At 42.0% G+C, this 17,190-nt stretch overlaps 1 protein-coding gene across 1 annotated transcript; it reads right to left on the bottom strand.

The window, feature by feature from the left end:
• Positions 1 to 11: 11 nt before the first annotated feature.
• pou3f2a (POU class 3 homeobox 2a) lies at positions 12 to 2,080 on the bottom strand. Its single transcript, XM_037981468.1, is given in 3 exon segments — positions 12 to 1,335; positions 1,337 to 1,470; positions 1,472 to 2,080. Coding segments are annotated over 3 exon segments (1,446 nt in total). The 5' UTR covers positions 1,514 to 2,080; the 3' UTR covers positions 12 to 65.
• Between the last annotated feature and the right edge of the window lie 15,110 nt (positions 2,081 to 17,190).

Raw genomic sequence — 17,190 nt, 5'->3', positions numbered from 1 at the left:
CCCCCCCCCAGTGCAGCCTGTGTCCGTCCAAATGGTCCGGTTCTGGGCTCGGAGAATGAACCGGATTAAAGAGGCATTTCCTCCTGTAAGGGGGTTCGGACCAGAGGAGGTAACTGCACAGGAGTCTGTCCTCCGTGGTGAGGCGGGGTGTCCCCGTACATGTCCTCTCCTCCTCCCGCTATCTGCCCCCCGACGGGCGTCATCCGCTTCTCCTTCTGCCGCCGGTTACAGAACCAGACCCGAACCACCTCCTTCTCCAGCTGCAGGCTGTCCGCCAGCGAGTTGATCTCCGCCGCTCCCGGTTTTGGACACTTGAGAAAATGGCTCTCCAGAGCCCCCTTCACGCCAACCTCGATGGAGGTCCGTTTTTTCCTCTTCCTGCCCTGCGCCGCGATCTTGTCCAGGCTCGTGGGGCTCCCCGAGGTGGAGTCCGCCTCCTCCAGCCACTTGTTCAGCAGCGGCTTGAGTTTGCACATGTTCTTGAAGCTGAGCTGCAGCGCCTCGAACCTGCAGATGGTGGTCTGGGAGAATACGTTCCCGTACAGGGTCCCGAGGGCCAGGCCCACGTCCGCCTGCGTGAAGCCCAGCTTGATGCGCCGCTGCTTGAACTGCTTGGCGAACTGCTCCAACTCGTCGGAGGTCGGCGTGTCCTCGTCCGACTGGTCCTGGTGGCCCCCGTGCTGCTGCTGCTGCTGCTGGTGGTGGGAGATGGACTGCTGGTGGGCCCCATGCTCGCTGAGGTGCGGACTGTGGCTGTGGTGGTCCTCGTCCCGCAGGGGGTGGTGGTGCATCCCTCCTCCTCCTCCTCCTCCTCCTCCTTGCTCCCCAGCCGGCATCAGAGCGAAGCCGGACTGGGAGTAGACCAGGCTCTGGCCCTCAGACGTCGCCATGGCGGCGCTGGTTCGCCATGCTCTGGCGTCGTGATGCGCCTGCTGCTGGTGCGTTAGGTGGGGGTGTCGCTGCTGCTGCTGCTGCTGTTGCTGCTGCTGCTGCTGCTGCTGCAGGCTGCTGGAGTTCTGCAGCTCCTCTCGGTCACTGTCATGCAGGATGGGCTTCACGTCCTGCTCTCCGAGGGGACTGGAAGGCCACGGCGTCCCGCTGTCACCGTGCGACAGCGCCGCGATCCACTGGTGCGCGTGGCTGAGCGGATGCCCACCGCCCGCTAGCGTGCCGTAGTCGCTCTGGAGCAGGCTGTGCGCGTCCCTGTACGCTGCCGCCTGCTGCATGCTCCCGGACTCCGCGTGAGGAGGCGGCGGCGGCGGCGCGCTGCTGGGGGTGCTCAGGACGCTGTAGTGGTTGGACGCTGCGGTCGCCATCGCTCCCGGAGCCAGAGTGGCTGCCTTTGACGGGAACTCTTTTGCGCCACGGGGCAGCGAGGCGTCTCTCTCCAGCATCTCCCGGGCGCTGTGCCAAGGGGACGCAGAGGCGCGCACCTGTGGTCCGCCTCGCTCCGCTCTTTATTGGCCGAGAACTGGTTGACAGATGTGGTTACCCCTGACAGCACCCCGCTCATTGGTCACGGGAGAGCGTGGTGAAACCCCAGTCGCTCTGCCCAACAATGCGCGCAGTCCTGCAGCGCGCTGGCGAACAAAGTGGAGTTAGGCATCTGACGTTCGAAACGCGGAACAAAAATCAGCCCCAGAACCCGCGCCGCTCGGAGGAGTTTATCATCACTGATCTGGGTCAGTGGGCCACGTTTCGTTGGCGTCAAAACGCTGCGTAAAACTTTCATTCATCAAAGCTCCTGAGATTGAGTTTGAAAAAAAAAAAAAAAAACAATAAATAAATAAAAAGAACAAACTTTGCGCATCAAAATTCAGAAAGTTGGCGATTCTTGTTGTCGTTTCTGTCTTGAAGCGGGATATCTAACAGAAAGCAGCAAACTTCCAGCTGCCTCTCTGCCCTCAGGACTCTGTCCACAGAGAGACAGAGACACAGAGAGGACCGCGTGCTTCCAGCTTCTGCCCCGTTGCCATGGCGAACGCGCTGAATGGAACAACGAGGCCCACGTCACAGCTGCAACTCGCTGCTTCTTTTTCTTTTTTCTTTTTTCTTTTTTTTTTCCAAAAAAGGGGGCTCACTGGGGGCCGCGCGCTCCGGCCGTCGGAACAAATAATGGAGGAGGTGGTGGTGGGTGTGGGGAGCGGAGAGGGCAGCTCGGGGGCCAAACAGAGAGGAGGCTGCAAGAATGGATCCTTCAGTCTGCTGTGGCCCCCCTTCCACCTGCTTGTTGGGTAAACTTTGAGATGGATGCTCCCTCGGAGGCACGCGGGGGCTCTGCTCCAAAAAGTCACGAGCAGCAGCAGCAACAACAGGCCTCGGCTTTTAAACCAAACATTTCTGCTCTTCATGGCCAACATTTTGCATTTCGCTTTGTTTTTGCACAGTAGAAATAAGTTAATTGGAGGTTCGACTTGGTTTGACACAACTTATAAATCTAAATAATAGTCAGCTGTGCTTGAGCTGTAATTATTTTGTGCATTCTGTAAATTTATGCTGGACATGTTATGAAATCTTAATAAATCAACAAAAAGCAGCCAAACCAGAATGTCTCTGATCACACTATTATCATCATAAATAATCAGTTCGAGGTGTTAAATTACCCTTTACTTCATATAAAACGAATAAACTGATAAACAATGAAGGCAGCTTAATGTTAATTTGATCCATTAATTACAAACCAGAAGTTTGTTCATGAATTGTTGTATTTCCAGCCCAGTGCAAAAGTCTTAAATCATCCCTCATTTCTGTATATTTTGCTTCTAAGCAGCCAAATTTTCTTTGATTTTTTTCAAAGTGGTCCTGATCAATAGTAGTAGTAGTAGTAGTAATATGGGCACTTTGGCTGCTTTTGCCCTCATTTTCAGGTCAGAATACTTTTCCATCAGTCACTTAACTCAAACTTGGGATTTATTCAGACACTAAAAGACTCCAAAGCTCAAGTGATGAACAAGTTTTTGTGTTAACAGGTAACAGGCAACATTGAGAAAAACTTTTAAATAGACTTTTTAGGTTCCTTACCAGCAGCTTGTTGCTAAGATACAATTTGTTCCCATTTCCAGTTGAATCTATGGAAAGAAAAGAAAAAAAGACACAGAAAGTTTGACATAACCCTATATTTTAGCACCAACAAATGATTCTCAAACAGCTGTAGCTAAAAAAACTTGGCATACAGGTGATAAGATGAAAGATGATTCATCGCTCAGGTCCTGTGTTAGGTCTTCGCTGGATTTCCCCCTCAAGTATATGACTACTCTACTACTTTTAACAATATGGTGTCATGGGGTAGGTACAAGAACAGGACAGGAACTGAGTGAAGAAGCAGACAAAATTGAATGAAAAATGTCAATATGAGCGCTGGAGAGATCCAAAACATGACAAGAAGTTCTGGCTCTTTGGAAGCAAACTGTAAAGAGGTGGAGCATTTCTTTTGTAAATGTTTGACAACTACTATTTAACTATTAGCTTCTCATATTTGTATGAAAGGTGAAAATTTGCAGGTGTAATGTATTGCTGCATTCAAGCAACTGAGCTTTAGTTATTATTTCCTGATGCTTGAGCCTTTCAGTATGGGTTCCTTTTTATGTTACTGATTGTGCCACTATTTGCACTTCTTTTCCCACAGTTGTTGACAGTTCATCGTACCTTCAGTCATGTAAATTCTTAAAAACAGAGATTTATTATCTTTTCAACATAAAGGTGATCCGTGTTTGTAGAAAATGACAGAGAAGTTATGAAAAAAAATCATCAAAGCAAGAATTTCACAGTATCTGCTGCTCCTATCTGTAAATTAATTGAATGATATTGAAAATTAAAGTGTTTCTTATTCTACAGAGTCCCCCCCCCCCCTCGACACTTTCTTTGATGCCCGGGGCATCCCTGCACCTACTTTAGCAGCTATAACATTTAGGAAAGTGCGTTTTTATTGGCTCAATGTGGGGCAGGGGGTGTAAATCAACCCAACTATGAGGTTAAAGAAATCTCAAAGAACAAAATATATTAAGTCTTCGGGTCATGGCGCCCAACATCATGTCGTACTGTACAGCTGCACTCATTACGTAGTCAGTGCACACAAGGACTTTTATACGAGTGAATAAAGACTGGTGTATTGCACATATTAATGGGTTAATCAGTAAATCCTGTGAATGATCAAGCCGAGGATGCGCTGACCTCCTAAACTGACGCAGAATTATTGGGATGGAAGGAACACTGGCTTATGACTGGGGTGCAATTCAGAGAATCAGTAAATGTGTCACCAGAGGGTTCTGCAAGCCGTGTGTTGAGATGGCCAAAACATATTACTCTAATAGACTAATATGCAAACTACTGGCTGCCCAATTACAGAACTTAATAATGCATAAACGATGAGAGTCCTGTTCTTACAAGTCAAAGGGATCGCTGCTAATTCTGTCAAAGGCCCGTGTTTACTGTTAGCACACGCAGCTGCTGCATACACTGCCTGCATTCAACACCGAGGGTTAATGATGAAGATTCTGAGCGTTAAATTAACAGTAATTATGTGGCCCCCCCAATGCTGTAAAGATTTAATTTGTTTGGAGTTTAGCAGGTCTAAGTGTCTCTTTGTGCAGGCTGAACTCTGTGGGAGAGATTCGTGATTAAACAGCACGGAAAGAAAAGAAAAATAATACCAGAAACAAAACGAGAAGGACACGATGTCTTTTAATGATGATAGAAGTGCAGCTTGACCTTTGCACTTTTCCAAATCAGATGTGAAAAGCCGTTTCTGTTTGTTGTCCCTGTAAAAACTGCCACCTGCTCTTCCTCCTGTGAGCTGAAGCCATTTCTCTGAGTGAACCGGCGGAGTTTCTCCAGTCCGGTGCGTGACCCACTCCTGTCCCTCCCCCTGTGGGAACCCTAACACAGGGCAGCGAAGGTGGAGGAGGAGGAGGGGGGGGCTTCTTTTCATGCTGCCGGACACAGGGAGATAATGGCCATTCCTCCACAGCTGGCCCTCACAATCAAAGGAAGAGGGAGCTTGGAGGATTCCAGCTTTAACCAGGCCATTGTCTGGGCTAATTACATCTGAATGCAAGACCCCGAGAACCCCCCATCCCCACCCCACCCCCCACCCTCACCCACTCTCCCCCTGGACGAAACCTGCTCAGAAAACCCCAAACAGCCCTTCAGAGAAGACAGACACAGGGCACACATGCGCAGAAATATATAAACCCTGGACTAATTCAGGACCCTTTAATGTTAACACATACACACACTGAACTTGTTCATTACCCAGACTCTCTCTCTCTCTCTTTGACACACACACACACACACACACACACACACACACACACACACACACACACACACACACACACACACACACCCATCCCCAGCAGGCTCTCATCAAAGTGTTGTGCCTCACTCTCACTTGTGGCACTTGGCATTAGATCAGATCTCAGTTTGCTGCTCTCAGAAGAGATGAGGAGGTCTTAGAGGACTTAGGTTGAATAGAAAACACAGTGAAGAGCCTTTCCCTGATGCACCCCCATAATCCCAATCTATACGCTCCCTCTGCCCCCCTCCCTCCCCCTCCCCCTCCATCCTCCGGTGCTCCACTCCATCTGTGCCCTGAACTACTCAGCTTCGGCTTGCAAAAACTGCTTCAGCGTTAGAATAACATGAGCCAAAGTTAGGCTTCTCTCACGGCTTTTTTCTTCGCGAGTACTAAAATATGTTAGATTTGCATGTCAAGTATTTAATGATTTTTTTTTCTTCCTGCACACATGCACCCTTTTTCCTCATTGGCACCTGAAAGTATCCAGTCCTGCCAGAGCCGATGTGGAACTCTGCTGCAGATCTGGAAGAGAGGACGGCTTTTACAACATGAAAGTGTCCGCTTTGTTTTTTTTTCTGTGGGTGAAAAGGACAACAGCAACATCATGGCGAAATGCAAATTTTGACCGACTGATAGTAAATGTCTGATAGCTGTCAAGAGCTCTGCTTCACATTTTTGAGTGCAGGCGAAGCTCAGCAGGACCGCTGAATAAACGATGAAGCTAAATTTTCAAAATCTAACCTTTAGTTCGACTGAAGGTGTCACTCTCAGTGGAAATATCATGAGCATGTTTGCTTGTTACATGATTAAAGAAAATGGATGGATGCATGACTGGATGGATGGATGCATGCACTGAGTTCACAATCTACAGTTTCGAGTCCCTAACTTCTCCTACACTTACAGTCAAAATGTAGACACAGAAATTCGATAAAACTCACATTTTAGGTTTGAATAGCTGTGCTAAATGCTGAGATTGGTGTTACATATGTCTTTGACATACAGTAGCTTGATCTTTGCTGATTAGATGGTAGTATTTCATTAGGTTCTACAAAGTCATGGTCAGGCATGTGGAGGCCATTTTGTTTAGACTTTTAAAGTGACCAACTATGACTCATCATTCAATAAATAAAGGGTTAAAAGTTACTGCATCAAAGCTGTCACTTGTCTCCTGTATATTCTGTGTGGGGTTTGCGTAGATAAATGAGTGGACTTCAGTTCCCTCAGACGCATTTTGCATTTTGTGTTGTTTGTGTGTGTGTATGCGTGAGTGACAGCGTGAGGGTTAGGAGGTCTCAATGGTGCTCAGTTTAGCATTGATTTATTCTCTTTCTCCAATTTATTTCCCCTTCGCCTGATCTGCCTCCCGGAGGACAAATGGAGGAGAAACGCCAAGCACAGTAACTATCCCTCTCCTAGTTGCACACACAAAGACACAAAAACATGCAACACAAACACAGCGGAGAGCGTGTCCACATGCAGAGATCCATGTTTCTGCACAAAACTCCTCAAATGCACTTAGGTCTCTATTTTGGTGGTCATTCTGTAGAACTATAAATTCAATACAAGTCCCAAAGCTCCAATAATACTTCCTATGTTGTCTCGTATAAGTGTCCTCAAAGAACCCATAAAGATATAAAAGGGGCACCCGTACCTTTAGCTGAGTGGTCATAACTCACCAGCGAGTGTTTTTACTGTGACATTGCTGTCGACATGGACAGATTCATCTTGTCTTTGTACTTTACAGTGTCCGACAGGAAAAGCGCGAGTGCCGTTTTCATTTTACCGGCAGCTCACGTGATTCTGTAACACTTTGGAGCTGAAGGGCTGTGTTGGAAGAGGAGTTTACAAGCACGTCATTTCTCCTAAGGGGTGTGGTAATGAACCTCACCTCTTTAGTCTCCAGCAGGAAAAAAAAAGAAGGCATATCAGAAATGGGGGTGCGAGGGACGGGAGAAGGGGCAGGCAGGTCGTTAAACCCACTTGAAAGCTCAGCGCCCTGATCGATAGTCTCGGGCCGAGCAGGGATTAAAATCAGGCTAAGTCTGTACTGATCAATACTGATGGCTAACCCAGAGGTTAAAACACGAGTAAATCACCATAAATGCCCATACACAAATCTGCACTATGCGATACAGTACAGACACATTCAGATGCAAATGGAAAGGTAAATGGTTAACGTGTGAGCGGAGTCAATGTGAACAAGTGCTGTAGTTAGAAGATCAAGATAATAAATGTAGATTTGTCAAAGTTATGGATAAGACTGATGAAGGTTTTAATAGGTGTTTGAGGTACAGAATGTGGACATCGGCCCATGCATAGAAAAGAAAACTGTGTTGTTGCTGTATTTGCATCTGTACAAACAACCAGGCTGCGATGGAAGTGATGATGACTTATGATACATTACAATAAGATTCAGACCAAAATGATACAATTGGATATATTATATTACATACAAGAATATACAGTACAGTTCAAAACTATATACAATACAAAACAATACAAGACAACACAATACAAAATGATACAATGTCGTGCATTTAACTGTCTCCTAGGAAAAGTTTGTTTAAGATTTGGTCCAGTCTCAAAGCTTACATGTATAATTGACTGTCTGTTTTACACCCTGATTGTAAGTGGACATGATGACTGATCTGATTGATCTTACAAGTCTGCCCATCAGTAGCTAATACTAATCAATGTACTAACAGACAAATGGAGAAAAAGTAGCTAATCTAAATTTCGTCAGCTGACGTCTGCAGGACAGATGTGTATGTTTCTGATGAAGGTCTTGCTCTCACCTGCGATCATCATGCTTTCAAACAGTCAGTGTTTTATATTAAAAGTGCTCTAAATGTTATGTTTAAATATGCAAACAGGACAATGCAAATATTGAAAACCCATCATTCAGTGTCACCTGAAGCCTCGGCTTTTGGCTCTATTTACTGCATTATAAATAATTAACATCCATCAAGGTGACACCATATACAGTAAAGAGAAAAAGAAGGAAAAGTGTGGCATGTTTGCTTTATTGTAAACATCTGGCATATTTTTTACCTTTATCATATATTTAATTAAAAAATAACATTCTTTACCACATCTTATAACCATTTTCACACACTTCTATCAAAACAGAAACTAACAAAAACCTGGCAGCTCTGTCCGAAGCACTCAAAGCCAACACTTTTTTCCACTTTTCACTTGGATTCCAAATCACACCTTTTTTTTTTCCCCGCCACACACAGTTGGCCACATTTGGCACAGTTTTTATACCACTTGTGCACATTGTTCTTTGTGACACTGAAGTGTAGCGATCAGGTGACCTATCTGACAACTCACAGGTGCAAACACTACAGTCACCAAATCGGTGCATTACAAAATGAGGCTTCTTTGGAGACGAATGGGCGTTTGTCAGAGACGCAGCAACAACTGAAGAGTAGTTGAGAGAAAAAACAAGGGGGGAAAAGTAGCTTAAAAGAAGAAGGAGAGTGGTTGTCATTACATTTTGTAAACTGGGCCTTTTTTTTGTTTTCGCTGATCAGAAATGTGGGAATCCAGACTTATTTGCTGCTGTGCCTGTTTTGATGGTGATACAAAAGAAAGAGCAATTGTGTTTTTATTTGTTCACATATGAGCATGTATGTTTGCTTGTCTGAAGCGTCTAATTAACTTGGATTCAATTCAATTCAATTAAAGATGGCCACCACAACCAACTGACCCTAAGAAACACAAAAATCGCTATGACTCGGCTGATTTTAGAGATATAAAGCTAAAGTTTGGAGTGGATAGCTGAGAGTCGTTCCCAACACATACTCTGAACAGTATCAAATTGTACAACATCTGTGCTTACAACTTTGGCTTTAACAGTAGCATCAACAGTCTGTCTGTTAGCAAAATATCTCCTGAACCAGTTGGCAAATTTTAGGTAGGTACATTTATTTATATAGCACTTTTCAGCACAAGGCAACTCAAAGTGCTTTAGTGGCGCACTCAGAAAATAATCATTTCACAGTGCAGCCAAAACAAATTTAGACTCCTAAATGTGGTTTTAAACAGAATAATATTCACAATTAGTAATAAGATCTTTCCATATTTTAGGAATAAAAATACTTCACTTAACTTTGTACTTGTTTTTAATCAACCATACTTCTTGTGTCTTGCTTCTAATTTTTTTTTTCCCCAAGAAAATTCTGTGAATTTCTTTAAAGCTTCATAAAACGCTGTCTTTGTGCTCTTACAGGGTCAAAATGTACCGTACAGTGAACACAACCTGATAGAAACTTAAACCGTGATTACACATAAAGCTCTCTTCCTGAAATCCAGCCAAGGTGTCCGGGGATCGAACCAAGATGGATGGCAGAGAGACCTCTGGGAGCAATAATGTGTTGTTCTCCGAGTGGTAATCAAACTAATCTCTACCTTGTTCTGCTACTTGTTTTCTGCCTCTAACACACAGTTACAAACGATTTGTCTCTTATTCCAGACAAGATTTCCTTGTTCTTTCTGAACATGTTTTTTATTTGCAGTAACACGTCCTCCAGGTATCAAACCCCAGTATTTCCAGTCTCCAGTTACTACGGGCTACAGATGTGCCCCGGCGTCTCTTAGCGAGTGGAATCTGCGTGACTTCTAATGAACAAACTCACCCTCAACTAAAACGCTGAAGCCAAAAGGGAGCATTTACTTTTTGAATTATGCTTAATGCTCATCTGCTTACACATGGAAACAATTAGTCATACACAGGTTCTTTTTATTTGAGTGGCAGATGCTCAAAAACTGAAGGAAAGAGCACAAGTGATGCCTTTGTGGAGCAGAACTGCCTTACACGCTCTTCTCCCCCATGCATAACAAATATGTCTCAGCAATTGAAAAGCATAATCCAGGGTGGAGGAAACACAGAGGAGCTACTCTTGGAGGCACGCTCACCAATTAATTTGCAGCTCAGATCTCAAAGCCTCACTGGAGAGGTGCTAGGCTACATACCACTGGGCTAATTTGTGTAGCAGGTCTGTATTAAATATATGCATGAGGCTCATTCAGTTAGTGTCGTAGCCCTGTGGCTGCAGCTCCCATTAGCGATGTTTCTGCCTTCAGTGGAAATCAACAGAAGCCATGGTCGATTTTTTTTTTTTTGCATAAAGCAAACAAAATTAAATTTGCTTCACTAAATCAAAGTGCCAAATGTGGAACTCTCTCTCTCTTTCTGTTTATGTCTGTCTTTCTCTCTCAGAGGGATAAATTACTCCAGAATAAAAAAAGAGTCAAAAGAATTACACAGAAAGAGGAAAAGAAAGATTTTAGTCAAGTGGGATTCTTAGTCCCAATCAATCCCAGCATGCTTCAGTTTACTGTGATGTTGGCTCATGTTTTTCTAGCATGTGGTAAGAGTTTCTCTGATTACATGTTTCTTCCAGCATGTTTCCCCTCTGTGTCTGTTTGCATGATGCATGTGTTTAAACAATTTGTGTGTCTCTATCAGCTTGATCTCACAGGAAAATTCACACACATTTGTACAAAAAAAAAAATTGTGCAACACAAGAGCTCTATCGAGACTTTAACTGATGAACCATACTTTATCCAGAAAAAGGTTTTTGTTTTATGTAACCTGGAAAAAAAGTACAAAAACCTTTTTTTGCAAGAGAAACCCAGCAAAGACAGGCACCAGGTGGATCAGCAACAGTTACACAGCACTATTTACAATATAAGGAGATGCAACTGTATCAAAAATAAAAATAGAAACTTAAAACATGAAATTTTCAAGTTTATATGTTCAAAATATAAAACTAAAGTAATTTTGAAATTGGTCCAGAGTAAGTCAGTCATCCCAGTTGCAGCCAGATTCTTCATTCTGTCATTTAAAATTCCTGAAAGTCATTAACTGAGACGAGCCTTTAGGTTCAGTTTATCTGGTTTGATGACTGTTTTCCAGCAGAGGGAGAAGCAGGTTTTGCCCTTTTCTTACTTTAATTCAGACATTAGAGATGTATGAATCCTGTGAGTGAGGAATAACTTTTTTAAATGATGAGAAAAAGTCAGATGGAAGCAGATTTGTTGAGAGTGCAGACAGGTGTGGTTTGGAAACAGAAAGCAGTGACAGATGCTGCTTTTCATTTTCCTCAAAGGTAGGAACTCATATCTGGGAATGAAGTCGCACCCAGTGTGTTGCTTTTGGATTAGGATTTGCTAATTGTTGTTCTCAGTAACCAGGCTAACTACTATTAGCTTTACAAGATAGCAGCAATGAATTTCTCTGCATCTTATCCATTCTGTAGCAACATGTCACTCCTAGTGGTTATATAGAGTGTGTCTCCAACTGATTTACTGAGATACAAACTGACAGAAATGTTAAAAAAAAAAAAGTTTATTATCGCAGCTATTACCCCTTTGTCTGAGCAAAGCAGCCATATTGGATTTTGAGGTCAGGGTTGGCACAAAACCTCTGACTGGGGACCTTCCAGTATATTTTTCCAACTTGAAGCTCAGCATTTTCAACATCTGAGAGCAAACGGAAAATGGTAAAATCATCAAACCTAAGTGAACAGCTTGGAGCAGTGAGTCAAACTTTTAGGGTTTCTAATGAAGATTTTTATTTAGTGGAAGACAATATGACACTTAAGTATTTTAAGATTTACATATAAAGTATCCAACTTGTTCTTATTCACAGTATGTCAGATATCATGGAGTAAATAAAACATCCTGGACTCTGATAAATGGTAAATAAAACCCTGATTTCATTCTCTGACACGACACTCCTTGTTAGGTTTAGGTGTAAAAAAAATATTATGATTAGGTTGAGGATAAAATCCTAGCCAGATCTAAATTTACACTGCTTCATAGTATTTTGTGAACATTGACACAAATTCACAGTTTCACTGCCTTTAGATGGATCTTCATTTAGAATTTGAGACGAACTAAAACCCAAAGCCCTAAAAAGTAATGTTAGGAGGAACATTAGGTGGTTTCGCATTAAAGAGACCAAATGAGCTTGGTTTTGTTGACATTCATTTCAGAAATCACAGTGCATAGCTGGACATTACTAAAAATCATTTGTAACTAATGCAAATAAAGAATGACATTGTAAAAAAGACAACTTGGAGGGTGGATAAAACTTTTTAAACAATACTGACACAGGGTTTTAGTTTCACTGTAGCGGTCTGTCTGGGTGTGGAGAGATTCTAAGTTTGCTGATTTTAGCTAAAAAGTAAATTTCTAAAATGTTTTTCATTTACCAAGTTGTTTATGTTTTTTAGTTTGTTGGCTCAGGATGTATTTCACTTTCCTGAATATTAGACATCAGGAGTGTACCTAAAAGCTGGATTGATCCTTGCTTTTTACGAAATATAATTTACAACCAGACAGAGAAGTTCTACTAGTTTTCTTGATCTTTGTCATGAATATTACATCATTCAACCTAATAAAAAAAAGGATGTAATTATTTAGCTGGAAATGTTACAAACCTCTGCCTCAGGAATCATCTAATGCTGACATTAATGATGTCAAACAGAAACTTATAATTTTATCAGCAACTTTATATTAGTTTTTATTCTTTGTAATACTTTTCAACATTTGATTTTTTCATATTTTTTTTCTCCTCATTTAACATTTCTTCACAGTGACTCCACAGTGACACAACCAAGACCTTTCATTTGAAAAAAAAAAAGAAAAATTACTTTTATTTACCATGAAAATGAAATAATGGCAAATACTATCTGTCTGACAACATAAAATGAATATAAATAAATCAAACTGATAGAGCTTACAGTTAAAGGAAATGTAGCTTTTAAAAATCTATAAAACAAAATACACTTTATTAACAAGAGATACTGTGTATAAACAGACATTAAAATAATTGGAGAAATTATATTTTCTTCCAGACATTAACCTTTAAAATCAAGCTGGATAGCTGTGAGGCTTCGGGAACGTTGTTATGGACCTCCACCAAGAAGGTACATGTTTTTGGTAGCATTTATTTGTGTACAAGATTACTCAAAAAGCAATGAACAAATTAGTTGGATCGGTTTTGTTAGTTAGGATCTGGTTGTTTAGGGTTTTTTTGTGTTTGTCACCACATTATCAGCATCAGTTTGCCTAAAAGATCCTTTAATTAAGATTGGTTATATGAGTAATAAAAACAGTTTCATCACAAACAGACTGCACAATGATATGTAAATGACAAAAAAGAACTTTCCGCATGTAAAACTGTTCAGTTCTACATTTACAGGTCTTTGCATTGATGATATACGTCCAAAACATTGTAATCTAAGTTCCCTTTAATCAACATTAGGCTACTCACAATGCAATTAAAAAGCTCTCTGAAGGCCTGTTTGGTAAGAATTAGTTAGAAAATTTTATTCTGTGTTTGTTTTCAGAATCAAGTCTGTAAAAAGTCAGTATTAAAAAAAAAAAGAAAAAGAAAAAAGACAACCTGAGAGTGTGTGTTAGTTTTTGTGTGAGAATCAGACAGATAAGGAGTGAGAGCTCCTTGCAAAACACTGCATAGCTTGTCATTAAAAAACGAGGAGAGGGGGAAAAAAAAAAAGGGACGCTTGGCTGTTCCTATTGAACTTGACCTGCGGGCTAGATCAATGTGTGCGAGCGAGTGTGAGTGTGTGTGTGTCCACGAGCACGAGTGCAATGAGTGTGCACAGCCTGATCAATGTGTCTCTGTGTGCCACAGAATGAGAGAGCACACTGATTACCCAGGGGTGGCGCGAAGGAGGAGGAGGGTTAGGTGGGGGGTGTTGGAGGGGCAAGAGGATGGAGGATGATAATACAGAGGGGAGGTGGTGTGTGTGTGTGTGTGTTTGGTGATGGAGGGGGGGGGGGGGGGTGATGAGATTGAGTGGAGGACTGAGCAGAGACCAGGATCAGGAGAGAAACTCGGCTCATTTCATTTTCATTTTCTCTTCATTTCACAGCGAGCCGAGCCGTGTGTCGAGGCATTCCACACGGACCGGGTGCCAAAATTCAGATCCAGAGCCAGATGGCGTAGATCAGTCGGGATATGGCAACACAATCTGAATGAAATGGGGGTGGGGGTTCAGTGATTCCCGTTCTTCATCATTTTCTGACTGATTTTTTTTTTTTTTTTATCAGTAAAAAACCTCCTCATTCATAAACTCCACACTGACAGAGAGATGTGCTGCCCGTTTAAAATACAGCCATAAAATGCCAGCAGCCTCAAGGCTGTTGATGGCATTTTAAGATGTTTGCAGTGTGTGTCCTCGCCTTGTCTAGTTTCCTGATGTTTTCATTGTTAGGGGTATGAAAGATTGGAGACCAATCATCAGCTCTGCGGGGGCTCCTCTCACCTCTGACTGTGTAGTTCCCATCACTGCTTCTGTTTCCAAACCACAAGATCCAAGACAGCCAGCGTGGAGTGTGTCTCTGTAGGAGAGTGGGAACGAAGATACAAGAGGAGGTTGGAGGACCCTCTGCTTTGTTGAAGGGTTTTATATTATCGGGGATGACTACAGGGACAAGTAAGTTATTTTGCAAGTTCTCAACTTTTTTACATCTTACAAGATTCGATTTTATAGCAACATTAAACTTCTAAATAGAGGATTTCTTTGATTTTTAGTAAATTATGGCTTAAAAGACCTAAAGCGGCTAGTTTCGCAGCTACAAAAGAACTGAGACAGACTCAATCCCCAAAGTCATGATGGAAATAGCTCAACTAATGGAGATGATTTGGCTCTTGACATTGATGACCATATCTCTGAGGTATCAGACCATAATGTCCGACCTACACCTGAGGATCAAAGGAATGCATTCAAGGAGAATGGGAAGAGATGGAGGACAGGCTAAAATTGAAGCTAGAGTTATGGTCAAACATGTGGACGAGCTCGTGGAAGAGCCAAGATCTGACCCAGGTATTCCAACCAGCTGTCCACCGTCTGGGACATGTTGCCCCTCCTGAGGTGGACCTTAAATGGGCAAAAATGGAACAAAGTGGCAGACAAATCCTCCTTCTGCAAGTTGTAAACAGGACATCATCTAGTATTCACCGGGCATACAATAATAGAACATCTTTAAAATATATTTTAAAATATCTGAAAATACAAGGAGTGGCATCCTGTATGTATGATGTATACAAAGAAAACAAAAAACATTAGAAGAAAAGAATTCCATGAATGATCCCATTCAGTCACTTTAGTTGCTAATATTTCATTCAGTTACAGATTAAAACTACAATAATGACAATTATATATTAATCTTTAACTAAATTTACTCAATACTTATAGCTGACACTGAGAAACACAGCTATTTAAATTAATATGCCCTATAAAGCAATATAAAAGTAGCGATGCTTGATTTTGCTCCTAAGATGAGTCATTTTATTATGCGTAGAATAATGCATTAGTGTTTAATAATTACCAATAATTAACAACTAAAGAGACAAAGAGAAATAGAAGCTCTTGTTTCAGCATATAGTTGATGCTGAAGACATCAACATTTACAGAGCAGCAACAAATTCAAAATATGGCAAAAAAAAAATACACAAAAAACTAAAATGTTTCTAAGTAAATTACTTTTTTGAATAGTTGCAACTCTTTTAATGATCGATTCCCATTTGCTGCAGTTAGGGCATCTCCTCTGGAGTAAACCACTCATTATTTTCAGTATAGTAAGAATTTGGCTGACAGAAAAATCTCCTGTTGTGTGCAACACAACTACGCCTCGAGATGATGTGAGATAACAGTTATAAAGAAAAGGAAAACCTGAAAAGTGCTGGTGGGGAACTCCACACCCTTACAGAGACTGCCTCTGCACCCGAGGCTGACATTGGTTCATCTTTTCTCACTTTTCTTTTATTCAGAGGCAGATTTTGATTCACTTCATGAGACCAAACATATTTTGGCATTTGCAAAATAACCACATGGCAGATAACTAACCTTTCCACACTAACCCAAGATCCAAACTATTGCTTAAATCGAGCTATAGTTTGTTTACGAATGTAGTTTAGAAATATACAGATTTAAAAGATTAAAAAAATTCTACCTGCATGTGAGAAAACTGTTGTACTGTGGCCGACTCTCCTCAGACGCCCGCCCACAACAAACATCCACTCTTGCCCTGCTCCCTCTAACCCCTGTCTGTTTCGCTCCACCTCAGGAGGAAATTAAATTGGAGAGTTGACCCAGCCTGACACACGGCAAGCACCATTGATTTTTATTGAAACATGTGCCATCGATACTGAAATTGCTTTAGATTCACAGAGGCTCACTCACTCCTCTGTGTCTGTTTCCCCGACGAACAACACGATCTATAACTGACTGTCATTTAAGGCGCCTAGTTGGAGTCATCTGAGCTGCAGCACCCACAAATAAGTCCCTCACATCCCAGATTCTATTAGATAACTGGTCTCTTTTTTTTTTTGCAAATTAATATCAGATATAAAAAATGACTCAGGTTTTACTGATGAAGTCCTATTATTCTGAAAGTCTGTAAATAGTCTTGATGAGGGCATCAGCTAGAGCCACACAGCACAGCCATGACTTTTACAAAGTCTGAGCAGTAAGTTGATCTATTCCTTCATAGGTTTCATGGACAGATGTAGATTTTTCAATAACTTACAAAACGCTGCGTTTACATGTGTGGTCCGACTAGCTGCCAGAGCACAGATCACATGAACAAGGCATGCGGTGTCTACACAAAGCTTTAAAATACTTGGAGCCTTTAGAGCTGGCAGTTGTGTTGACGTTACGTTGACAAAACAATAATTCCAAAGCGTGGTAATTTCAGATGTCAGTGGGGCGTTTAAGCAGGAGAACACACCTAGAATAATTATTCAGAAATGGTTCAGGAAGCACACCAAAAATAGCTCTTGATGTTTAATCCCCCAAATCTGATCTGACATCGGTTCGATTTATAGGAGAAAAGGATCCAAAAAGGCCTTA

The sequence above is a fragment of the Kryptolebias marmoratus genome, linkage group LG19, assembly GCF_001649575.2.
Source record: "Kryptolebias marmoratus isolate JLee-2015 linkage group LG19, ASM164957v2, whole genome shotgun sequence".
Taxonomy (NCBI): domain Eukaryota; kingdom Metazoa; phylum Chordata; class Actinopteri; order Cyprinodontiformes; family Rivulidae; genus Kryptolebias; species Kryptolebias marmoratus.
This window is presented reverse-complemented; position numbering and strand designations above follow the sequence as displayed.